General features: G+C 32.4%; 4 protein-coding genes across 7 annotated transcripts; 2 read left to right on the forward strand and 2 right to left on the reverse strand.

Annotated features, from left to right (window-relative positions):
- The first annotated feature begins 109 nt into the window (after positions 1–109).
- On the forward strand, positions 110–3,306 carry LOC114380496 (2-phytyl-1,4-beta-naphthoquinone methyltransferase, chloroplastic-like). Its single transcript, XM_028339586.1, has 8 exons — positions 110–259; positions 342–406; positions 478–568; positions 1,279–1,367; positions 1,580–1,713; positions 1,798–1,859; positions 2,388–2,487; positions 3,006–3,306. Exons 1-8 carry the CDS (start codon positions 143–145, stop codon positions 3,104–3,106), a joined length of 759 nt encoding a protein of 252 aa, XP_028195387.1. The 5' UTR covers positions 110–142; the 3' UTR covers positions 3,107–3,306.
- A 215-nt stretch (positions 3,307–3,521) lies between these two features.
- Positions 3,522–8,771, reverse strand: LOC114380481 (cysteine-rich receptor-like protein kinase 2). 4 transcript variants are annotated; one of them, XM_028339561.1, is made up of 9 exons: positions 8,574–8,771; positions 7,056–7,132; positions 6,021–6,839; positions 5,778–5,891; positions 5,248–5,387; positions 4,963–5,173; positions 4,596–4,830; positions 4,317–4,467; positions 3,522–4,181 (listed from the first exon to the last, which is right to left on the reverse strand). In XM_028339561.1, exons 3-9 carry the CDS (start codon positions 6,784–6,786, stop codon positions 3,840–3,842), a joined length of 1,959 nt encoding a protein of 652 aa, XP_028195362.1. In that variant the 5' UTR covers positions 6,787–6,839; positions 7,056–7,132; positions 8,574–8,771; the 3' UTR covers positions 3,522–3,839. The 4 variants fall into 4 exon arrangements, with proteins under 4 accessions (XP_028195362.1, XP_028195367.1, XP_028195376.1 ...); XM_028339566.1 differs by lacking the exon at positions 8,574–8,771 and adding an exon at positions 7,248–7,801; XM_028339575.1 differs by lacking the exon at positions 7,056–7,132.
- Positions 8,772–11,092: 2,321 nt separating this feature from the next.
- On the reverse strand, positions 11,093–14,798 carry LOC114380504 (cysteine-rich receptor-like protein kinase 3). The gene is made up of 8 exons (XM_028339599.1): positions 14,145–14,798; positions 13,616–14,001; positions 13,120–13,233; positions 12,895–13,034; positions 12,605–12,815; positions 12,283–12,514; positions 11,800–11,944; positions 11,093–11,588 (listed from the first exon to the last, which is right to left on the reverse strand). The coding sequence occupies exons 1-8, from the start codon at positions 14,522–14,524 to the stop codon at positions 11,250–11,252; spliced, it is 1,947 nt and encodes a 648-aa protein (XP_028195400.1). The 5' UTR covers positions 14,525–14,798; the 3' UTR covers positions 11,093–11,249.
- Positions 14,799–19,742: 4,944 nt separating this feature from the next.
- Positions 19,743–23,126, forward strand: LOC114380513 (polygalacturonase At1g48100-like). The gene is made up of 8 exons (XM_028339612.1): positions 19,743–20,064; positions 20,169–20,297; positions 20,827–20,994; positions 21,094–21,135; positions 21,425–21,632; positions 22,094–22,175; positions 22,291–22,402; positions 22,501–23,126. Exons 1-8 carry the CDS (start codon positions 19,819–19,821, stop codon positions 22,903–22,905), a joined length of 1,392 nt encoding a protein of 463 aa, XP_028195413.1. The 5' UTR covers positions 19,743–19,818; the 3' UTR covers positions 22,906–23,126.
- The last annotated feature ends 1,927 nt before the right edge of the window (positions 23,127–25,053 follow it).

Consider the following 25,053-nt stretch of genomic DNA (forward strand, 5'->3'; position numbering starts at 1 on the left):
GACACAATCCATACCATAGGCTCATGGGTCGGGCCACGAAGCCTGTTAAGTTGTTGGGTAACACAACACATCACACGTGCGATTAGATGAATAGTTTAAATTAGTGATTCCCAAACGATGTCGAAACTGCAGCAGATGCCACATGGCGATGACGTTTGTTCCTTCAACATCTTCCAGTTTCCGACCGACGTTGATTCGATGCGCCAACTCCAACGAGCGGCGGGCGCTGTTTAGCCGCATTGCTCCTGTCTATGATAACGTGCGCCACCATTAGTGCCTTTCTTCTTTTCTGCTATGGTCTCTTGATAACTTACGCCGTTTCTGTTTGTGTGTTTGGATAGCTGAATGATTTGCTGAGCCTTGGCCAACACCGGATTTGGAAGCGAATGGCAGTGTCCTGGACTGGGTATGCTATTGCTATCCACATTTTCATTCTCTTCTAAATTTATTTATTTCTTATTTCTTAATTTCGTGTAGAGCGAAAATGGGAGACCGTGTGTTGGATGTGTGCTGTGGAAGTGGGGATTTGTCCTTTCTCTTGTCCGATCAAGTTGGCTCTCATGGCAAGGTTCTCTACCAATTCATATTTTTTTTTTTAATTAAGTTATAAGTCATACTACATTGCAAGATTTATAATTAATTTACACTGTAAAAACATTGACAGTTTATTATTATTATTGTTGTTATTATTATTATTATCGTCCTCACCAGTTTAATTACCATGCATTGTGTCAATCAATCGGAATCACCTTTCACATGACTTCCAAGTAGCTATTATGAGTTTAATGGAGGTGCACTGTGAAAGTAAACAATTAATTAATCAGAAATCACTGACTTATTGTAAAGGTTTAATTATTGGTTCTGATAGTTGCAAAAGAAAAATCTTTTTATTTAAAAATATCCTCTTTTAGTCTCAACACATTTCATTTTTAATCTCTTTTAAATTAAAAATAGTATGTCTAGAAACTAGAATGAGATGTTTCTGAGTATAGAAACTAAAAGGAAAAATTTTATGGGATCATATAAGTAATTAAATCTATTATAAAAGTCAAACTTAACACATGATTTGTGATTGAATGATAAGTGTAAAAGGATTTAATATCTGTGGATAGCTTATTTACTCTATTATGTTAAAAAACTTATCTTACATGATTATATTATGATTGAGTGACTGTAAAAACCTTTTACACGGTAATCTGTTGGTACATTTAAATTAAATTCTATTATTTTACAGCGATTGTAGTGAAATTATGATTGTGCAAATGTTTTCGGGTGTAGGTGATTGGTCTTGATTTCTCGAAGGATCAGCTATTGTTTGCCTCATCTCGGCAGGAATCACTTTCAAAGAATTGCTTCACAAATATCGAGTGAGAATGGGTAAATTTTGCAGTATGCAGACATTAAATTATATAACTTGGAGAAATTTTTTAACTCTTTGTCCACATTTGATTCTTCAACATTTTTTTTTTTGTGTATTATAAAGCTATTAGCGGTGTTTATAGTAGAGTTCTTTTGCGATTGTGTTGTATCTTAGTACCATTGGTGATATGGGAAGGTTTAATGGTTTGTTGCAAGATAGGTGGGTTGAAGGTGATGCTCTTGACTTGCCATTTTCTGATGGTTGGTTTGATGCTATCACTATGGGCTATGGTCTTCGAAATGTGGTTGATAAGCAAAAGGCCATGCAAGAAATTTTCCGCGTCCTAAAAACTGGTAGGTTTTGTATCTCAACCCATTAATATAAAGATTGATGTTTATACAAATTTGACACATCCTATGGTTTATTTTACTTTCTAGGCTCTACAGTGTCTATCCTGGACTTTAATAAAAGCAATGAGTTGCTAACTTCTGCATTTACGGTATATCTTAGCCTTACTAGTTGCTTTATATTAGATATAATAATAATTGGCACAGCAATGCTCCATTTTGAACAAGTGTAGTCACTCTTCTGATCTTCTTAGTAAATTGGAAGGCTTGGCTTGAGGTTGAAAGTCAAGATATGTGAAAGGAAAATAAATTTATTCTTTTCAGCAATGCCTTTTTGTTCATCAGTTTGACAGGACTGATGTATTCATGTTTGACTCTGCTATGTTTAGAGAAAAACTTACAGTCCACATGTGTAAATGAATATCATCATATCATTTTTTTTTATATTGGCAAATGTTAGTTACTAATTGTTAGTTTTTTGTTAGTGGGAGGAGTCGAATCCATGACAGTGACCTCTCACCCCCTCCCTTCTCCCTTCACTTCTAAACCAACCTTATAACTCCATTATCATATCATATATTCTACACTCTTTTTTTTTTTTTTTTTTTATAAATTTTCTGTTTTTAATTTCAATTTTGTGGATGCACTGAAGGTAACCCCCACGTATTTACTTATGCTAGGAATGGATGATTGACAATATTGTTGTCCCTGTTGCCACTGGTTATGGTCTTTCAGAGGAATACAGATACCTCAAAAGTTCAATAAGAGAATTTTTAACAGGTTTGTTTTCAAGTGAAAGTTTTTATCAGATCAAGTGTAAGTTATCAATAAGAGAATTCAACGCTCTTAATTATATTTTATGAAGTTGTTCTATAGGATTATTTAATTGTGTTCTCTCACTTGTTTTCTCCATACCTTGGATATATTTAGGACTTAATTTATAGATGATATCTTCTCTCTGCTATAGAATGACAGGAGTTTGGCTATGTGTCTTGGGTCTTTGGTGGTATGACTTGCCTTGCCTTTGTTTCTGCTGGTCTAATATAGGGCTATGCTTTATCTTAAAAAAAATTGGCATGTTTCCTAAAATATAAGGTTTGAGCTTGACTTGTTTTACTTGATATAAATTATTGAGTAAATTCCCGAGCTTTAATCTATTCCTACACTAACCCCCTTTATTTTTTGAAAAATATACACCGACATTCCCTTTATACAAATGGGAAGAGTAAATTATGTCCATTGAAGGTAGAACTTTGTCATGATTGATTGCCTAATATAAGAATACTCCTGTGATGCAGGTAAGGAATTGGAGAAACTTGCCTTGGAAGTAGGATTTTCTGCTGCTCGACATTATGAGATTGGTGGAGGCCTCATGGGGTGTTTGGTAGCTAAGCGTTAGATGGGATTTATGGAATTATCTTATCTATGAACGGATTGCACCCCCCCCCCCATGTGGACTTTATTCTGGTTGTAAAAACATAAAACCTGTTGTTAATTACTATTTAATTAACAGTAGCTGACCTATTGCCCAGCATTTTGTTAATTTTATTTGATAAATGTTCCAAGGGAATGCTCCAGTCATGTTTTCATTTTTCTTCACATGATCTTTCTCAAATGTTGGTTCTATCATGATTGATTCATTATGAACTGCTATGTTTCAGTACATTGTCATTCAAAGCCCCTTGTTCCTCTCGATAACGTTCCGAGTATGCTAGTGCTTAATCATTTTGTCTCATTGGATTTGGACTCATTAAAGAACAAAATATTAAAAGCTTACAATCTTTGCTTTATATTTTTCCCATTGAAAACTATTCTTGCGCAAATGAATTAATAGTTGTATCCAAACGTAGTATTTATGACTTGTTACATATATCAGATTAATCTAAAATTGTTTAATAATGTTAATCATGGAACTATACAGTATACACTGTTTGCTTCCCATAACCGTATTGGACATTTGGCTCAAAATCTCCCCGTGTCTTAAGTATGTATTTTAAATAGCAAAGGATCGATTGCTTTGTTAACAACCTTAAGTGACATAGGTCTGATTTCTGAGGCAGACCAAGTTATTTGCCAATCACAAGCTGCGCTGCCGACATGTCATGTCAGGGATTTTCTCTGCATTCTCTTGGTCACCTGGGATAAAAAGAGCTATGGGACATAGTGGCAATTGAATCAGGTGCAGTAAGAGGATAAAATGGGTCACCACTTGTGTCATGAAGTTCCATGGTACTCTCATCAAGGAAGGGTGGATTAGAGGGAGCAACAAGATCCTCCTCTTTCTTTGTTAGCATTTGCAGTGCCTTTGACATGCTTGGTCGTAAAGAAGAGACCTCTTGGGTGCATAGAAGTCCTATGTGAACCACTCTTAAAATCTCATCCTTAACATTAACATTGCTATTGTGATCTTCCTGCAAGTCTAGGTTTGGATCAAATAATTGTTCAGCAGTCCCTGCCTGAAAATGCTTCCATGCCTGATGTTACCCGAATATATCGGTTAAAAAAGAAAGAACAGAATTGTTTCATCAGTAATTTATCTTATCTTACCACAATCAATGTACAGTTGAACAACAATCAGAACAAAACAACCAAGGGAATCTGCAACTGACCACTGTAACTAAGCTGTCTGAATATTCTGATGCTTTGCTCCTGTTGTTCTGTCTAGCAGTGACTATCTCTAGCAGCAACACTCCAAAACTATATACGTCTGCCTTTTCTGTTAACTGACCATGAGCTAGGTATTCAGGAGCCATATACCCCCTGCAGTTCCAAGAGTAAATGGTTATTTCAGATGTACTACACTGCAGTTTCCTGCAATAGCACTTGCCTCTTTGCCTCCTACTGTGATTTGTTCAAAAGTATGTTATGATTTATAAAAAGATACTTACAAAGTTCCTGCAATAGCTGTACTTATGTGGCTCTTGTCCTCTTGAAAGGACCTGGCCAAACCAAAATCTGCAATTTTAGCACGAAGCTTTGCATCCAATAAGATGTTGCTGGCTTTTATATCTCTGTGAATTATCCTTGTTTTGGAGTTCTCATGCAGATAAACTAATCCTTCGGCTGTCCCAATGATAATTTCATATCTCTTTTCCCAGTTCAATTCCTTGCCCTTGTTTTTATCTGCCATGTATAAATTGAGAAATATTATATTTAGTTCACATTATGATGAATTGATAATCACTTATAGTGATCAGAATGAGGTGTTATAGGTGAAAATAGCAGTCAAGCCTACTGCATCAGTTCAGTAATTACCGAAAATGTAGCGATCAAGACTTCTGTTGGGTAGAAATTCATATACAAGCAGGCTTTCAGGTCCCGAACAACTGCATCCCAACAGTCTGACTAGATTCTTGTGTTCCACACTACTAATTATGTTGACTTCATTGTAGAAATCTGCTGCTCTATGTCTGTTGTTGAAAAATAATCTCTTCACAGCAATCTCTCTTCCATCAGCTAGAACTCCCTGCAATAGCAAATTGTAAGATTGCTTTGATGTGTAGAATGATAGAGATGTAGGTCTTTAGAGAAGAGAACTACTTTATAAACTGTTCCAAATCCTCCTTGCCCTAACTTGTTATTTTCATGAAAAGATTCAGTAGCCTTGTCCAATGTAGAGTACTTGAAGTTCAAGTTATTGTTCTGTAGTGTTTTTGCCAACTTCTCTGCATCATTTGAACCTGAAAACCAGAATGAAGATTGAGATCAGTAAATATCCTTAATGTTGTTGTGCTGTATCTCGTGATGGTTCCTCGATTTTTTTATAGGACAAGGTGAAGCTCTTCAAAAGATAAAAGAATTCATATACAATATTTATGATTCAGAGGACATGGACTATCATATAAATATGCAACAGAAACAACCAATGTTTGGTGGTCTAAGTGGCAAGGTACTTAGTAAAGCAAGGTTTAAGGTTTGAATTTTGTGAATGAAGAAAATAAGCACCGAGAAAACCTTGTTTCAAGTGAGTTCACTTGGCTCAAATTGCATTGACTTGGCTCAGATTGGCTTAAACTAAAAATTTGCAGGTAGACATTATTGGTTTCAGATTTTTTAGATAAGTCAATTACCTCTTCGTTTCTTTTGAATGTTTCTTTGTTTCCATATATAAACTCCAATAGTTACTCCAACCACCGAAACAATCACCGAACTGACTACTGCAATCACTATCACTACCACATTACCTGCACAAGTCATCAAAATGAACTATTCTCAAGATTCACCATCACTCAAATTTTTTAATGCAGGATTTTGAATCCTACCACAATTTGATACTCAACTGTAAACTGAAAAAAACTGCACAGTTTATTTACCTGACGAACTCCCATTTTCCTGCTCCTTGTTAAGAAAATCTGTGTCTGAGTACCTCATGAAGCAACCGGTGTTGAGCGCTCTCCCTTCTGACCAAGGCAAGCATCCCAATATGGAAGAGGATGCATTCTCAAGACATGCTTTGCAAGACCTTTTATCCAAAGTCCTCCAACAATCAGCCAAAACATAAGCAGATTGGTTAGTTGTTCCTGCAACAGCAACATTCCCTTTGGCATATCCTTTGTTGTTAGGTGCATCTTGAACTGCTCTTAGAACTGCCTGTCTTGCCGCTGCTTGAAAACTCGAGTTCTTCCTTGTTGTGTTCCCACATACAGCTCTGTCTCCCGGTCCCAAATACTCATTAAAGAAACTATAATTCTCAGCCCTCATGAAACAACCATCGAGGAAAATTCGACCAGAATTATAAGGGAAGCACTGAGGAAGAACCGTGCGTGCCTCAGCATAGCATAATACACAGTCAAGTAATGAAAGATCTCCATAACACTGGGCAAGGCCATAGTTAGTATCAGGCCCTGTCCCTACAATTGCTGTGCCAAAGCCAGTTTTGCGCATCTCATCACTGATCTTCTCCATAGTTGCAACAAAATTTGGAACAAAGATAGTAGTATTGTGCTCTAGTTCATGACCACATGTTGTTAGGACTGTCTTGGCCCTTGGTTCTGCTATTACAGTCTTTGATAGTAGCAGTAACTTGATGAGAAGGAAAAATTTGCATTGATAAGAGACGAGAGAGACTTGTTTCATCATTTTTGGGACGATCCGATCTAAATCATTTTCTCTGGTAGGCTATCCACAAGGAACTGTGGAAAAAAAGGAGGGTTTAGAATCTTTGGTTAGCTATGTCTGATAAAAAAAAGGTCATTCCATGTTCCATGGCTTTGAGTTTTGTTAGTGAATCAAAATCAAAACAAGTAGCAAGTTTATCTATTTGGTACAACTGCTTGTTATGCTTACGATAAAATGGTCACAACATGTTTCAACTCAAGCTACCTTATGAGGTAATAATACAGTAATACCTATTGTTGGAGACCGCCATTATAGCTCAAATTTCATGCCATATGATGTGAAATTGAATTCCAAAACTTTTCTGTTCCTGAGAAGAAAGGCAAGTTGAAGACAAAGAGGGGCTTCTGGCAGAAAAAAAAACATTCCTAAAGTAACCTCTAACATGTGAAGGGAAGAGGGCAGAAACTCAAGTCGGTACTTACCTTTTTTGTTGCCATCCTTTGAAGTCTCAAAGAATGAAAGAAAGTACTTTTGCTTTGGCAATCATTATTAGAAAGGTAGATTTTGGTTCTCTTCCCTTGTTTATTATACATCAGTAAAAAAAAACTCTAGTTTTAACTTGCTCACACTTTCATGAAGTATGAATGATGCTGAAAATTTTTAAGTATCAAACCAAGTGTTTCAAAAATGAGGTGCAGAATAGAAGCCACCCCAACCCCACTCCAGACCCCACTTTGGATTAATAACCATCACTTCTCCATTCTCCAGATTAGTGATGTCTACATAAGTTAATAGTGTATCAATTAGCAAGCGTAATCATGTTATTTTGCTTAGAAAGGTAAGATATCATTGAATTACCTAAGTGACACACTGTTAATCCACTAACTTATCATTATCACCCGGTGACAAAGGTAGTGAGAGAAATAAAATTGTTCAGATAATTGGTGGAAGTGGTGCAAGACACAAAGTAGAGTATAGAAACGAGGAAGAGGTTAAAGAAGATTAAAATAGAAGAAGAAAAATTAGTTATTTATGTTTTTTAGTTTTTAAAACACTTGTTTACAAAATAATCTTCCAAACTCAATAGATTTTGAACGAGAAATTGATGGTTGAATAGTGTGAAATTAATTTATAAACTATTTTTTAGAAAGAAAAAAAAGCAAGAAGAGAATAAAATATGAACTCTAACCTCTTCAAAATGAAATTTCATAAGTTTCTTCACAATAATTAAAAAACATTAATTTAAAATAATAATTATATTAAATTATAAAATAATCTAATATCATTCTAATAAAATAGGGAAAATATTATGCTGGTTCAAGTAGAAGATCTTGTGTTTAGATAATATAATATGATTAAAAGAAGAAATTCTATTAAAAGTGGATGAGCAAATATTTGACATGTATATATAACATGGTGAAAAACAACAGCTGTGTGATTTGCCTTTCTATTTTGTTCGCTAATGAAAATAAAAAGCTTCTAGAAAGAAAAAAAGAAGAAAAAGCCGTTGTTGGAATAAAAACCTTTCCCCACAAGAAAAGCTACCCCATTTATCATCCATAGAGAACAGGCCCCACACGTGCCAGCAAACCCATGTCTTCGCCACAGGAACCAAACCAGTGATCAAAAACAAAAACAGATGGTTTCAAGAAAGAAAAACAACAAACAAGAGCGATCAGGGTAATAATAATAATAACGCTTGTGCATAGCATGTCGCTTAGTTTGTTTAACGATATGATCACGAAGCAAATATTGTTACACATAAAAATATTTTATTTGAAGTTTTGGAGAAAGTTCTTAGCTCTTACCTTTGCTTTGCTCTGCATAGAAGAAGAAGAAGAAGAAGAAGAAGAAGAAGCACTGGCAAATGAGAATTGAATTGAATTGAAGTTAGTTGTGTGAGAGAATGGAGTTATGGAATGGGAACGGGGAGGTGAAGATTGATTTTATTGGGACAATGAGGTTTGAGACAAAAAAAACTCATGTAAACGAGTCAAGCACGAATAATAATATGGTATGGTAGGGTCGCAACAACTTGCTGATAGAAACTTTGAAAATTTTGAAGTGTTTTGTTTCCACGCTTAGAATTCAATTCGTTGAAAAAAGAGTGTGACTTGGGTGCAGTGCAGTGTAGCTACGCGGTAACATCGTACTACCTTTGAATCAGTCTCCAGTTTCAAAGACACGAATATCCTCGACAATTACTGTCTTGCCCTGCATCTTCATAGTTTCAGATAATTAAATAAATATAAATATGATTGTATTTATAACCATAGAGAGAAAAATGCATAAGATTGAAATAATAGTATAAGATCTCTCTTATGTGTTCAAACATTGGAGAACAAGATCACGAAAATCTATTTTTGATTTCTTTTACATGTAAAAATTTTTAGTCCGTAATGATCACATATTGCAAACAAGTTCGGTATGTGATTCAGGGAACTAAGAGATAGTTGTAATTTCTGATCAAGTAAAAAAAAAAGACTATAGAGAAAGATAAGAGCAAGGGAGGGGAAGGCATTAAAATATTACCTCTTGTCCTATATAAGAAATAAATTATAGTATAAAATATACTACAACTATTTTTTATAGGATGGAAGGTAATATTTATTTGGGGAGTATGTCTTTAGAGAAAAATATTTAGGAATGTTCACTGCTTGGATTTGATCATGTTTGTGCAATTTTTTTTACATACTTAATTCAATCCAATTCGATTATAAATAGGTTGAGTTAAATTAGGTTAATTGTGTTTGAATATTTAAAAATTATTTTATATTTTGTAAAAAAAATATTTTTTTAAGAATAATAATTTATTTATCTTTAAAGTTTTGTAAGTATATAATAACTAAATGACTTAAAAGAGATCAAATTGTAATAATATTTGAATAATAGAATTAATGATTTCAATGTTAATATAATATTTTTATTTTAGATAGAAATAAAGTATTGTGTTAGCATGAGAAAACATAAACAAAATCAATACAGAGATAAAAAAAAACAATTTCATAAAGGAAAAAAATATATGAATAATATGAGCTAAAAAATAATGTATTTTGTATTTAATAATTAATTTATATATAATAATAAATTTAATTATATGATTTGAATTGATCGAGTTGGATTGAATTGAAAAAATAAATTTTGTTACCCAACTTGTATATGATTAAATCTTAATTAGGTTGAGTTAGAATTTAATCTGAACATGTAGAAGATCTAATCCAATATGATTGGATCAAGTTGGGTTGGGTCACCAGTTGATCTAGACCCATGAACATCGCTAAAAATATTTATCTTTGATCACTTATAAAATATTGATTTGAGTATTAAAAAGGAAAGAATTTAATGAAAGTTTATCCATAAGCATAAATTAAAGAAATTTTTAAAAATATAAAATGATTAGGGTTCATTTTAGTATAGTCAAGTAGAAGTAGTAGGTTCAAAGATAAAATGTTGACAAATATGATAAAATTTAGTGAGAAGAAAGATATCAACAGATTTAGAGAATTTGAAATTATGGTTATTTTTAGGAATAAAAGAAGTACATCTAGATTATGGTTATTTTTAGTAAGTCGCTTGAGTTAATTTTTAATTTTTTTATTAGTTAAAAAATTTATTTAACTGTTTGGTAAATGAATTTTTTTAAGTAGTTTATAACATTTTTTTAGTAGTTTTTAATATTTTATCAGTGATTTTTAATGTTTTTTAAGAGCGCTACTTCAAATAGTATTTTTTAAAATGTTAACTTTTAGCTTTTTATATTTTATTTTCTTTTATCCTTAAAATATTTATTCAATTTTTTTATTAACTTTTTTTAAAATATATGAATTTAATAAATTAACTTTAAACTTTTAACTACTATTCTAACTAATTTTTCAACTTTTAATTAGATTTATCAAATATCACTTGTGTAAACATACATGGATGATTGAAAATTAAAAATAATTTGATAATCACATTATCACTTAAAAAAGTTATATCACTTTGTTTATTAAGCTTAACCATTCATTATTCAATCCAATGACGTTTAGTTTATGGCTTTACGCCTTTTAAGTAACGTTTGATTTTTGTGAATAGGTGGGGTAGACTTTCCTAATAAGGGAAATTATCCTTGGAAGTGGAACAAGACTTCTTTCAAAATCAAATTCCTTTTTTTAGACAGTTGGTACATTAAAACAATAAAAATGCCCACAACAAATATAAAACAAAAAAATATATAAAAATTATATTTCAACTATTTCAATTAAAATAGTTGTTCAGGTTCGATTTGAACTCTTGCTTCACCTTGTTAATTGATTCTTTATCTATAACAAGATTATATATACATAGGTTGAGCCTAACTCAACTGGAATTTTTTATTTTTCAATCAGAAAGTAAAGCCAGTGTATGAAAAAACAAATCAAGTACCTTCTCATCTAATATGTGCAAGGCATGCTCATAACTGAAAGAGTATGTTACAAATTGTACTGTTACCACTCTCTTCAGATTTATATTGTAACCCGTTTATGCTGAATCAGAATTTCGGTCACGCTGTCCTCTGAAGGCTGAGTGTAGGATATAGGATGAAAACTCTCTCCTTGTAAAATAAATTTGCTGAATTCTGCACTACTACAACTAAGAAATGGTGGTTGTGTTGGCTGAGTAATTCCATGATTGTTGTTAATCATTTCCACAACTACTGACATTGGTGGTCTAAGCTCTGCAGATGCTTGTGCACAAAGCAACCCTATCTTGAGGAGTTTGCATGCTTCCATTTCCGGATAATTTCCATCCAAGATTGGATCAACAATGTCACATAGCCTGTTTGATCCATAAAGGCTCCAAACCTTGTACAAAAGGAGAAAAGAAAAGTCTCAGAGCTATGAGAACACTTGTTAAAAGCACAAAATGAATTAGTAGAAGTATATTACAACAAAAAAGCCTTATCCCACTAGATAAAGTCTGCTACATGGATTACAACAATGTCATTCTACTCGTTATAGACCAAATTAATAGAAATATGCCGAATGATTATAAATTAATAATAAAGAGTGTTACCGTTTGTAGGATGGAATATGAATTTTCAACGAAGGATTTGCTCTTTTTGCCGGATATAATTTCCATTATTAGAACCCCAAAACTGTACACATCTGCTTTCTCAGTTAACTTCCCTAACACTACATATTCTGGAGCCATATAACCCCTACAAGTTGACATGAAAAAATTGTAAGAGAATTGTGTAGAAAGACTATATAGAGTTGTGAACTAAGGTAGGAAAATGTGTAAGAGCTAGAAGTTAACAGAAGGGTTACTTTTAGAGCTTCTTACAACATACAAAGTGCATATCAATCGTAAAAAGGCATCATTGAAATGTAATTACGTTGACTCAAAATGTGTTGTTTACATTTCATCAATTCTGCATTTTATTATGATAATTCCATTGTTTATAAAACAAGTTTTCCCCTGTGCTTAATCCTCTTCGAATCAATTGCATTTATGTGATGTATCTGTGCATTATATTAGAGAGGGAGGTAAACTTACAATGTGCCACAAATGGCTGTGCTAAGGTGAGACTTGTCTTCTGGAAATAATCTGGCAAGTCCAAAATCAGCAATCTTGGGTGTGAAGTTATCATCAACGAGAATGTTGGCTAATTTTATATCCCTATGAATGATTCTCTGTGATTCCTCATGAAGATAGGCCAAGCCCTCAGCTGTTCCCAATATGATTTTATGCCTGACTTCCCATGTCAACTGTTGAGAATTCTTTCTACCTGGAGCAAGTCAAAGGACACATTAGTAATTATTTTCAATTAATAAGATTATGTGTTTTAAGACCGGATGAAAAATATTAAAATTGCAACCAGATAGGTGATCATAGAGGCTGTGATTAGGCACAAATTCATAAACAAGAAGGCTTTCAGGTCCTGTAATGCTGCACCCTAAAAGCTTCACTAGATTTTTGTGATGAATGCCACTGATCAAGTTGACCTCATTGAAGAAATGATCTGCCCATTGTGATGTGTTAAAGCTAAGCCTTTTTATAGCCATGGTATTTCCATCTGGCAGAACTCCCTATGTTGATGCAATAGCACACACTTAGGCCATCTAAAGGAACAATTTTGGTGGTAAAAAAGATGAGATCAGAAGTTACTTTATAAACTGATCCAGATCCCCCTTCTCCTAGCTTATTGGAATGACTGAAGTAATCTGTGGCCTTTTCAAGAATTTCATATGGCATATTTAGTTTGGACTTGTTCACCGTGTTCAAAAGTGCACCAAATTGTCTTCTTTCTGAGGCAAAAACAATATAAATTTCAGTACCTGAAGTTTAAACATTGGACAATCTGTAATATAATTTTGGTGCACACATAAATACCTCTCCTCCGCTTCAGTAAATTTGTCCTCACAAAGAAAACCACGGTTGCAACAATCAGCAGAAGAGCCAGGGAAGCAGATGCTACAGCCACAATTATAGCAAGATTTTTGTGTCCTAATACACAGTAACACATGGCTTTATTTGTATGGTTTCCAAGAATAAGTCATGAAGATTTTTGCTGTGTTGTTAAGAAATGAAATACTATAACAAACAAAAACAACATGAACAAAATGTGCACTTCAAATTTACTTAAAACCCAAAAACCATCTTCTAAAACAAAGAATCACTTAACATGTAGATTAATCGTTACTTAATTGTTTCAGTTTAATTAGTAGTCTCAAATTGAGTCCTAGAAATATTGGAAACGAGAGCTTTACTACTCATAATGATCTTACCTAGCTCATGCAAGATTATCTATCATGGTATAGACTTAAAAAAGAAAATCTACTAAACAAGAGAGAAAAAGGCAAATTTCCCAAGAGTGGCACCAACTAACCTTGATTTTCATGAGGAACATTGTTGTTTGAACTATTATAGAAATTGTGTGTGGAATACCTCAAGTAACATCCAGCATTCAATGCCTTCCCTTCTGCTTTTGAAGCACAAGAATCAATCCTAGTGACAGCTTCAACCAAACAGTTCTGACAAGCACTGCCATTCATAAACTTCCAGCATTGAGCCAACCCATAAACAGTCACATTCCTTTGACTCACATACCCCACAAAGAACCCTTCATTCTTAGGTGCTTCAATGCTCAAATTTCTCACCAACTCCACAGTATTGGCCTTATACACACTCCAATTCCCACTAAAATCTTCGGTTCCACAAACAGTAAAGTCCTGAGGACTAAGACTCTCATTGAAGAAGTTGTAGCCATCATACCTAAGAAAGCATGAGAGATATAAGGTTGGTTTGGTGATTAAGAAAGAAGAAAAGGAGGAAAAGATGGCGGGTTTGATCCCTCCTGAATCCTGCTAACAAAAAATAACCAACTAACAATTTCGATAATAAAAAAAAGAAAATACCTAAGAAAGCATCCATCAAAGAAAAACATGCCACCATCAATGCCTCTCTGAAATGGAGAGCACCTAAGGACACGTGTCTTGCACTGTGCAAAGCACACATCACAATCTGGTTTTGTAAGATCTTTCCTGCACTCACCAAAAGCATAGACAGTGGCATTATTTTGAGTAGTCCCTTTAACAACAAAAGCATACTTTTGCCTTGTAACCAAAGCGGTTAAGGCTTCCAAGGCATCATAGAAGTTTGTTAAGAAAGCTTGTCTCTGAGGCATTGGTGCTGTTGTGTTGGTGCACAACACTGCTACCTCTGTGGCTCTTGGATCAGCAAGAGCAGGAAGTGCATGGTAACAAAGGAAGATAAGAAAAAATGATGCGAAGGACATTGAAGTTGGAAGCAACAATAGATTGTTTCTATTGTTGATGGGGTTTGAAATGCAAGGAAATGTGTGTGCAACATAGAAAATGTAGAAAAGAAAGTGAAGTGAATGCTTTGTGAACAAGGAAGAAACCGTGTGAGCAACACAACACAACCAACATTGAAGTCAAAAGTTGATGCTAACTACGTGTGTTCTGTGCTAACTACTAGGAATATCATCTGTAACAGTGTTGTTCGTTGTTTGCATATTTACATCTGTGAACTTGTCTTTTTACACGACATTTTGGACATGGGAAGATATAGAAAAATAGGACGATTCATGCACATTTCGTATTCACGTTAGAATTTTACATTAAAGTTTTGTTTAGGATTATTCGGATATTCGTATGCAATACGCACCGATTCTTTTGTCAAGACTCACGATTGAATAAGATTTTTAAAAAGAAATTAATCGTGCTAATGTATGTAAATATGACACTGAATTGTCAATTATAATTTTTTTTAGAAAATATGTTTTTGGCATGAATTAAATACAATAAGTGAAATTAAGAAATGATTATTATTTTGATTTGGCAAGTCACCATCACCACAACCTAGTCTGCAAGTCATCACCACTGAAACAATGTAATATTATAAGTCACCGATACTACAAGAAATGTATACACAAGTCCCTACTTAGATATCTTGTCCAAGAAGCGAACTCTGCAATTTCAAGATTTTCTGATTTAGGGTAACGAGAATTAGTTGAAGCAAGAGGATTTGAAAGAAATCAAACATGCAAAATAAAAGGAAGAGGAAAATGTTGATAATGAAAAAGAAGAGAAGAGAACAAAGAGGAGATTGGAGAAGAGAGTGGAAAGGGGTTCATTGGTACTAAAACATAAATATATATATATATATATATATATATATATATATATAAAGATGTGAAAAGTAAAAATTGTGCGGGTACAAGGGCCAAAGCCTAGTATATATGAGAATAAGAATAGAAACTAAAATGTAAAGCACACACACATGAACACTTATTAGCATCACGTCAACCTCACATTATCACAATATTAATGACATTAAATGGTATTTGGCTGCTGAAACCAAAACGTAACTGAAAGTCAGGGGTGGACCCACGTTGGACGAGGGATTTCTAAATTAAAAAAAAAAACTAATGGGTTATTTTTGTTTATTTTACAGAAATCTGGATTTTTATTCAATAAAATAATCTTATTTTTTTATGGATAGACTATTCCTTGAGAAAGTTAAGGACTAATATTTCCAAATACTAAGATCTATCTAAGATTTATCTAAGAGGAACCAATCATATCACGCCTTATTGATAAAAAAAAATATGATTTAAAACTAAATATTATATTGTAGTAAATTTTAATTATTGTATAATTAGCTTTTAGTACTTAAATTTTTTTAATTATAAAAATCAATAGTAATATTTTTTTAATAAATCTTATCTAAGAAATTTTAAATTATAAAATGAATAGTAACTTTATCTTTTATAAGAAATTTTATCTAAATATTACATTTCATTAAAATTTAATTATTATTTAATCAATTTCTTGTTTGACTTTGTTAATGTTTAATTGTTAAATCCTATTTTCTTGTATTGAAATAATTTTTATTTTTCAAATCTCATATAAACAAGTGTTGTCATTAAATTGATTGAAAGTTATTATAATTTTTAAATTATGAAAACACACAATAATAAGTGTTGTAGTCATGAGTACGATGTTGGCAAGAGGCAAAAGTATTTATTTAATATTTTAGTGATAAGACTACACTTGTACTAAGATGGAAGATGATTTTTTATTGACCATATTTGTTGCTATACATTGAATTGAAATTTGTTAAAAAATAGTATAAACTCAATTATTGATTATTTTTGTAACATATAATTAAGAAAGAAATTCTATGTTTATTATTAATATAATTTTGATCAATTAGAACATCAAATTATAAATATTTTCTATAAAAATTGATGGTACAAAGTTGTTTTAATGAATTTTATTTTTTGTTATTGGTCCATTGTCATTCTATTTTCTATAAAAATTGATGGTACAAAGTTGTTTTAATGGATTTTATTTTTTGTTATTGGTCCCATTGTCATTCTATTTTCTATAAAAATTGATGGTACAAAGTTGTTTTAATGGATTTTATTTTTTGTTATTGGTCGTATTGTCATTCTAGTCGGGGTCCATAAGTATTTTTATAAGACTAAAATGAGTTCTTCCTAACTATAAGAAAATATGTATTCAACTTATATTGGTGTTTAACTTTTATATTTTTACATAAGGTAAAACTTTACTTCACATATGTACTCCAACATGTGAAAAATTCAACACCTCTTTGGTGGCTAGAAGTGATAATTTGGCTCTCCTTAATTTGGTGGATAAAGTATATGCTTTGCAAAAGGAGTAATAAGAAGAAGACAAATGTTAATCAATATCCTAAAAATATTAATTAAAGAATTTAAAATACAAAATATTTTTATTTAAAGACAAAAAAAATTATATTGTCCATAATTTTTTTACATTCTCTTATTATTTATATAATAAATATTTTTTTAATTCCTTAATCCATATATAAGGATATTGGTTACCAATATCCTATGAAAGAATAGTTGCATAATAGCATATATAGACCACCGGTCCCATTGTGGCCCACCCGTGTGAAAGAACAACACAAAAACAACTAGCAGCTGGACTCTCTTTTCAGCCCATACAAGTAATTATGTCTCCATTTTAGGCTCACTCTACAATGTCAGCTAAAAACTGTTTTTTAATCGTCTAATTATACGTGTAAACCACCTTCTCATTCATTCATATGTATTATATAATACCATAACTCCATAAGGCTACCATTAAACTAAACTAGGTTGGAACTTGGGAGTGTCTTACTTTCCTACCCAGAAGGCCTCACTCAGCACACTTTCTGTGACAAATTTTCAATGATTTTAGTACGGATTACTTTCCTACCCAGCAAGCCTCACTCAAGCACACTTTCTGTGACAAATTTTCAATGATTTTAGTACGGAGATGCTGTTCTATACCATCTGTTTCGGCACACAAATCATGACCATTGTGGTTATATCAATTTGAAAAAGAAAAAAAAATGCTGAATGACACCGTGGAGGACCGGCTCCTCTAAAGTACACATAGGAATAAACTTTAGTATTAATTTGGAAATCAATTGTTGTGATTGTAACAATTTCATATATAGGTTATAAGCTGTTACAATTATCATAATTGTTTTTTTTTTAAATTTTATCCTCCAAAGTGCATTATATTGTGTAAATATATACATTACTTTTCCTCATTATTGATGACAACTAAAAGAATGCTTTAAATAGTGATTGCTTTAATGGTCCTCTCTTAGTTGTCTGCAACATAACAACCTGGGAACTCCTGATAGGCTTCTTCTGAGAACTACATTGTTACACATGTAATGAATGGAGTAATAACAAGAAGCATTGTGTACCTCTTACTCATAATTCAGAGAAGATAAGGGTTTAATTTAGTAAGGTAGTGACCTGGGTTATCCATAGCTGCTTTTACTTTGTAATTGGTTAGGCTGTCTTTTCTTTATTTATTTTATTGCTTTATTCAAATTAATGATTACATTATCCTTATCAAGCTTATAATTATGGTCAAATGGTGCGATTAGGGGAAAAAGGAGCTAGCCTATGTAAAAACAACAAAGCTAGCCTGTCCTATATAATATATGAAACAATTATTTATTTTCATCCGCCGCCCCCTCAAACAAATAAAGAACTATAATGCTTTATTATGAAATTGCAACAAAAAATGATTATGCTACCAATGATTAACAACAGAAAATGGTAAGTATAATTTATGCACATTCTTCTCATTGACTTACTACTTTACCAGTGGGGAGAATTTGTTTGATTATTCCATGCATTGAAAACGAGACAATCCTACTAACAGTCTACCAGATTGTTCAATTCTACTCACGTACTGATAGATTGTGAGAGATTTTAGGATATACATGTAAAATGTAGGATAATGCTCTTACACTGCATTTAATTTTTAAATCTCCAACTTAGTATGCCATTAGTTTTAAAATATTTATATTTGTTTGTTTTTTTCTAACATTAAACAAATTAATTCTTATATATGCATATAAAAATCTATAAATAGTCTATTTTTTTCTTTGTTTGGATAATTTAAGTTATAATATTTTTTTAGTCTTCTAGAGGATTCCAATTTTTTTTATAGGTAATAAACCAGTCTCTCAAAATAAAGTTAAGCGCTAAAGTAGAGACCTCTTCCAATTTTCTTTTTCATACATATATAAATCAGATATTGAATGTAAAACCACATGTTTAAGTAAGCCAAACCTTTACACACAGTTCAATACATCTTAGTACTCATTATTACAATTTTTCAAGAAAACGGTTGTGTTAACTTAGGAAAATGATTAAGGAATAACAAATATTATTTTTATTAAAAAAATGGTAGAATGTGTATTAATAGCATTAAATGTTATAATTTTTAATAAAAATAGTTTTAATTTTTTAATCATATTACCATATTAGAGCAATGAAAAGCGGAAGTACTGTTTGTTTATATTAAACTAAATTCTTCACATTCATTTTTTTTATGAGTATTTTAATTGGCATGAGTTATTAGTGTAGAAGTTTTCACACATCGATCAAGGGGCATGGATTATTATATGATGAATTTCTCGATTCTAGCTAATACTTTCTCTCATTGTCATTTTTTTGTGCTGAATTATTATTCAATTGGAGGGACATGAATATATATGTGGATAGGAAAAGTGGACAACCAATTGGAAGGATAAGCCAAATTTCTTGACCTACAAAAAGATAGCAAATTCACCTTTGCCATGCCTTAATGGGAGCTTATTGTGATCTGTATTTTCCTCAGGCAACAAGCATATTCACTGCAGAGGGACAACCATGAAATTCTGTTCAGCACTTCTTTGAAGAAGAAAAAAAGTATCATGAAAGAAAGCACAATAATAAACAAATATGACTTTTACAAAGTACACAGCCCATGTCATACTTATGGGAATCTTCATATATTATGTGACACTAAGGGTATCCATGTCTCTTTCAATGGACCTAACCTTAAGCATTAGTGATTGAACAACTTTTTTAAACACTATTTCCATCATAGTCCACTATATAAAAACCCTCTATAACTACCATATATATATGACTTCATTGTACGAAGCACAATACCACCTCAAGATCCTAGAATTCTCGTTGCTAGCTAGTGTTGTATTTTTCTTAAAGTGACAAACAAAAAGGAAATGAAGAGGAGCAGAAGCTTTTCCTTACTCTTTTACCTGTACTTGTTGGTGATTGTCTTTGCCACCTTCTCTATAGTTTCCATGGAAGCAAGGAAGACTAACATCAAGAAAAAACTTCACAAACGTCACAAAGGTGGTCACACTCGAGGGTCACATTCTCCATGTCCAGTTCCAGCCCCTCAAGGGAGTACCTTTGATGTTTTGGCTTTTGGCGCCAAGGGAAATGGAGTTTCTGATGATTCAGAGGTAAATAAAGAAAGAAAGAACATATTAAGAATTTAAAGACAATAATTAGTGAGTTTCAATTGCTAGAGTTATATAACATTATCCAAAATATTTATATAAATCAGGCACTTCTAGCTGCATGGAATGGTGCATGTAAAGTTGCTGCTGCTACAGTTAAAATTCCAGCACAATTCAAGTTCCTCATGAAACCTGTTACTTTACAAGGCCCTTGTATGCCCGATCTTACTCTTCAGGTTCTCTTTCACTTCTCACTCTTTTATTAGTTTTAAGTTATTTGAATAAATTTATCTATATTCTTTTTAATTCATAGGAATAAAAAATATGTATTAAAAAATTTACAATAATCATACATCATGTTTAATTAAATGAGTTAGTTAGACTCATTGATTATCTATAAGTATTTATATAAGAAAATAAAATAAAATAAACTTCTTTCAAAAATTAAAATTAACTTATTCATAAGTTAAAAATAAATTTTGTAGAGAAACTGATATAACAAATTTTTTATAAATTAACTTATAAATTATTATTAGCTTATAGAAGAAGATTATTTTGTTTTTTATTTTTTTTCTCCTATTATAAGAAGTTTCTTCAAACACAGGGCAGTTAGTCTCAAAATAATAGCTTACAAGAGCTTTAGAATAAAAAATATAATTAATCTGTTTTAATCTGCATAGCATAATATACACGCGCACACACAATATTTTATGTGGCATTTTGAAAGCTGTGTTTAACATGTTAGTGCAAATTAAACTCTAACAGATAGATGGAACTCTATTGGCACCTTCTGAAGCATCTTCCTGGCCACAATCTAGTCTGTTTCAGTGGATAAATTTCAAGTGGGTGCAGAACTTCACCATCATAGGTTCTGGCACTGTTGATGGCCAAGGCTATAATTGGTGGAGCTCCTCAGAATTTTATGACATGCAGGTAGAATTACCAGAAGAAAAAAATCAAGTATATGTGACGAAATTAAGTGAATTTTCAAACACAATTAGCTCACTTTGTATTTATGATCAATTCTTGCAGAAGAAGACCTACTCCAAACATATTCCTAGCATTAAACCAACCGTAAGATTTTCCCTGACAGTCTAACGTGCATACTAATTTGTTTCTTATTTTGTTTAGTTTAAGAACAGTTTGGATAAATTTCTTTATAAACACTTTGAAAAAATTAAAATCATTTAGCTTTGAAAAACTGTTTTTAACTAATAAAAAAGTTACTTTTAGCTTTCCCATATTTCATTTTTTCTTCTAATTTTCTTCTCTACATAAGTGTAGAGAAACTTATCCTTATTCGTACAGAAACTAAATTTCTATTAGTTTCTCATAAGTCTTATTTGGCGTTTATCATATGCAGGCTATAAGATTCTACTCTAGCAACTTTGTAACAGTTCGTGATATCAGAATCATAAACAGTCCTCTTTGCCATCTAAAATTTGACAACTCAAAGGGGATTAAAGTTAACAACATTACAATATCCTCCCCCGAGAATAGCCCCAACACTGATGGCATTCACTTACAAAACACACAGGACGTAGAAATTCAACGTTCTATCATTTCAACAGGTAAGGTTTTAGTTTAATATTAACTCTGGTCTTATTTATAAGAAACAAATTATAGTTGTAATGTAAAACTTGTTTCTTATAAATAGGATCATATATATATTTTAAATGACTGTACATTCCATTGCTACCAGCTAGCAAAGTAGAAATCTTGTAAATTGTTAAATCATGGTCAGTATGGTGCATTGGCCACTTGACTATACTTTGACAAAGAATAATTGGCTGAGAGACCCTTTTCAAGTTAAAACGGTAAACTGTCACCACTAACTAACTTTTGAAACGTGCACCTTATAAAATTATTTTAACAGCTGAACTAACTTTAACTTTTGTAACACTGTGCATAGTAGTAGGTACCCAATTGAAACCAGATAACATATATAGTAATACCTTATACCTATATCAAATTATATATTTTCCATCAGAAGATTATAATATTGATAGTTGGTCTTATTTTATATTATCAGGAGATGACTGTGTATCCATCCAAACTGGTTGCTCTAATGTTCATGTCCACCACATTAATTGTGGACCTGGACATGGTATAAGGTAAGAAAAAAGATATATACAACCTAACTAGTACAAGTTGGCATCCTCTTAGTGATTTTGTTAGCAAAACCACACTGATAATTCATTCATTATACATTTAATTTTCTTTATATAGTTTGGGAGGATTAGGAAAAGACAAGACTAGTGCGGCATGTGTGTCTGACATCACTGTTGAGGATATCTCAATGAAAAACACTCTATTTGGAGCAAGGATCAAAACATGGCAGGTATTAATTAACTTAATTGTGCAATTAAACTTGGTTATAACAAAGTCTGGTTCTTGGAATTAACTTGAGTTTTTATTTTATTTTATTTTAATTATTAGGGAGGCATTGGCATGGTTAAAAATGTGACATTTTCCAGAATTCAAGTCTATGATGTCATGTACCCAATAATGATAGACCAATACTATTGTGACAAGGAAATCTGCAAGAACCACACAAGCACTGTGGTGATTTCTGGGGTTAAGTTTGATCAAATACATGGAACTTATGGCATGCAGCCTGTGCATCTAGCTTGCAGCAATTCCATACCATGCACAGATGTTGATTTGAGCGATATTCAACTGAGTCCCTCCCCTAAGTATAGAGGTTTGCAACAAGCTGTGTGCTGGAACTCCTATGGAAAATCACAAGGTCCTTTGATACCTTCAAGCATTGATTATTGCTTGAGAAGTGGTGGTGGATTAATCAAGAGGATAGCAAGGTCACATGATAGAGTGTGTTACTAATTGCAGATGATAAGAACTTTTAGTTTTGAGCCTTGTGGGTGTGGCAGCTTCCCTTTCTACAAATATATTTTAAACTGTGGGAAGGTGATGGTGTAATTAATTTAGTTCTTTTTTTTTTCCATTGGAATTAATGTACCAATAGACTTTGTTTATTAGTTCATTGTTGAGTGAGACCAAACATTTGAGTTTTAACTGATGAATATTTTTTTTGTTATTCTCCACTATTTTTTTTAGTCGAAATCTAGATCTGGTGTTAAATTAAAATAACCTGCACATAAGTTATGATCCAATGGGTTATATATAAAAAAGAATTCTGTATACACATTAAAAAAATACTTCTTAATATGATCCAATGGGTTATATATATAAAAAAAATTCTGTATACACATTAAAAAAATACTTCTTAATAGCAAATAAGACACTCTCCAATTGCTCCTAGATGTAATAGGTGAGAGAATGACACATTAATTTGAATTATACTAGCACCATGCAGTATAGCTGGGGCGAGTCTTTAAGGAATGATAACTGTAAGAGTGACAAATTAAATAGAAAGCATTTATCAAGAGAGTATAGTAAACATTCCAAAATAGAATTCAAATTTATTCAGACAACGTAAGAGTCCCAAAGAGAGAAGGATATGTTCAGTAAATGCATATACATGCGTTGAAGGCTATTGTTTCATGCACTCCCACTATTACATCCTACATTTTTCATTGCATTCCAAATGCAAATTGGATGGTCCACGGGTTATGATATGAGCCAATAATGCATTCTTTACGTATCATATGGCGCTTTGTAACGGGCCTTATTTTATCCACACTTCTACAGCCAGGCATAGTTTTACATTGGTTATTGAGCAAACCTTTAGCCATTGCTTCCTACACCCACTTTTTGCTTCATGAACCCCCATATTTTTAATAACCCCAGATTGCCCTTCTTCCGTCAGACTCACTCCATCACTTTCCTAAATCTACTTTCATTCCTCCATGAGTTTCCCAGGAAGCCGTCTGAGATAGATCGCATTTCATTCTTTTGTCATCTCATCCTTCTTTTGTGTAGACGGCACAGGCAATTTTGTAAGTTCTAGTTTTTTTTCATCCGCTTATAGTTTCAGATAGGCAATTCTGGAAGTTAATTTTTTTTATTACAGATTTGGTAATCTAAAATAAGGTTAACTTAATTCTGGATTGAGTAATCCAAAATATAAAATGTATTTTAGATTATCAAATTTGTAACAATTCTTACAAGGTTTCGGATTGGTAATCCCGAATTTTTAATTCTACATTATTCAGTCTGCAACCTTGTTAGAGTTGTTAAGGATTTGATAATCCAATTTAAAGTATTTTTTTTTATTCAGAAGAGATGTTTACAAGGGTCCTAGGGAGAGAAATGGAAAAATGGATTTTCTGAATTCCTTTAGATCATTGTTATAAACCAAGTGAATTCCCTTCTTCCATATCTGATTTCCTGAAATTTAGTGAATCTTTGTATGTCACAGAAAGTTAAGGAAAATATTATACCTAATAAATTTTCTTGGTTGAGAAAAAATAGTAGAATTTATTTTCATTCGTTCGTATGTATTCTAAACCAAGCCTTTTTCTATCTCTAACGTTTCTGAACACCTTTCTGCAAAGAGCTAGTTCTACATCTATGCTTGCACAGGTGCAGGATGAATAAAGCAAAGATTAATCATAATTATTTCTTCTCCACATAACAATCAATTTAAAGACCTTTTCCTATTTAAATTATGTATATCGTTGGAGCAACATCATCATGATGTAGATGATGATGTATCACAGTATTAGACAGGTTGGCCAAGACATGATGCTAGCATGCAAATGATCACATGCCACAAGTTTAGAAAAAGAAAATAAAATTGGCCGAGAAACATTCATTCCAAACTATTCCACTCTCCCAAATTATGGTTTATGGAAGCTCTATTTTATGCCTATGATCGAGATGTTTGACAACGTTTTCAATCTCTATGTTTTTTTTTGCACACTTTCAGGTTTTGCATGTGTTTACATTTTGAACTTGGAAAGCTGGTCATGCCCTTTAAGCTCCTCAGACAAAATCATTGCTTAACAGCACTATTCCATGCTTGGAAGCCTTAATATATTTCTATTGACCCCCTTTCATGAAACTTTT

The sequence above is a fragment of the Glycine soja genome, chromosome 2, assembly GCF_004193775.1.
Source record: "Glycine soja cultivar W05 chromosome 2, ASM419377v2, whole genome shotgun sequence".
NCBI lineage: Eukaryota > Viridiplantae > Streptophyta > Magnoliopsida > Fabales > Fabaceae > Glycine > Glycine soja.

What these genes read in the sequence shown, in the direction of transcription:
- LOC114380496 (XM_028339586.1), top strand. Translation starts at nt 143, where the DNA reads ATGGCGATGACGTTTGTTCCTTCAACATCTTCCAGTTTCCGACCGACG. An exon ending in ATGGCAGTGTCCTGGACTGG is followed by an intron (nt 407 to 477) that starts GTATGCTATTGC and finishes AATTTCGTGTAG; the next exon opens with AGCGAAAATGGGAGACCGTG. An exon ending in AATTGCTTCACAAATATCGA is followed by an intron (nt 1,368 to 1,579) that starts GTGAGAATGGGT and finishes GTTGCAAGATAG; the next exon opens with GTGGGTTGAAGGTGATGCTC.
- LOC114380481 (XM_028339575.1), bottom strand. Translation starts at nt 6,786, where the DNA reads ATGATGAAACAAGTCTCTCTCGTCTCTTATCAATGCAAATTTTTCCTT. An exon ending in GGAAAATGGGAGTTCGTCAG is followed by an intron (nt 5,892 to 6,020) that starts GTAAATAAACTG and finishes TGACTTGTGCAG; the next exon opens with GTAATGTGGTAGTGATAGTG. An exon ending in ACAGCTATTGCAGGAACTTT is followed by an intron (nt 4,468 to 4,595) that starts GTAAGTATCTTT and finishes TTGGAACTGCAG; the next exon opens with GGGGTATATGGCTCCTGAAT.
- LOC114380504 (XM_028339599.1), bottom strand. Translation starts at nt 14,524, where the DNA reads ATGTCCTTCGCATCATTTTTTCTTATCTTCCTTTGTTACCATGCACTT. An exon ending in TTTGATGGATGCTTTCTTAG is followed by an intron (nt 14,002 to 14,144) that starts GTATTTTCTTTT and finishes ATGCTTTCTTAG; the next exon opens with GTATGATGGCTACAACTTCT. An exon ending in TTTACTGAAGCGGAGGAGAG is followed by an intron (nt 13,035 to 13,119) that starts GTATTTATGTGT and finishes TTTTTGCCTCAG; the next exon opens with AAAGAAGACAATTTGGTGCA.
- LOC114380513 (XM_028339612.1), top strand. Translation starts at nt 19,819, where the DNA reads ATGAAGAGGAGCAGAAGCTTTTCCTTACTCTTTTACCTGTACTTGTTG. An exon ending in GAGTTTCTGATGATTCAGAG is followed by an intron (nt 20,065 to 20,168) that starts GTAAATAAAGAA and finishes TATATAAATCAG; the next exon opens with GCACTTCTAGCTGCATGGAA. An exon ending in TTCCTAGCATTAAACCAACC is followed by an intron (nt 21,136 to 21,424) that starts GTAAGATTTTCC and finishes TATCATATGCAG; the next exon opens with GCTATAAGATTCTACTCTAG.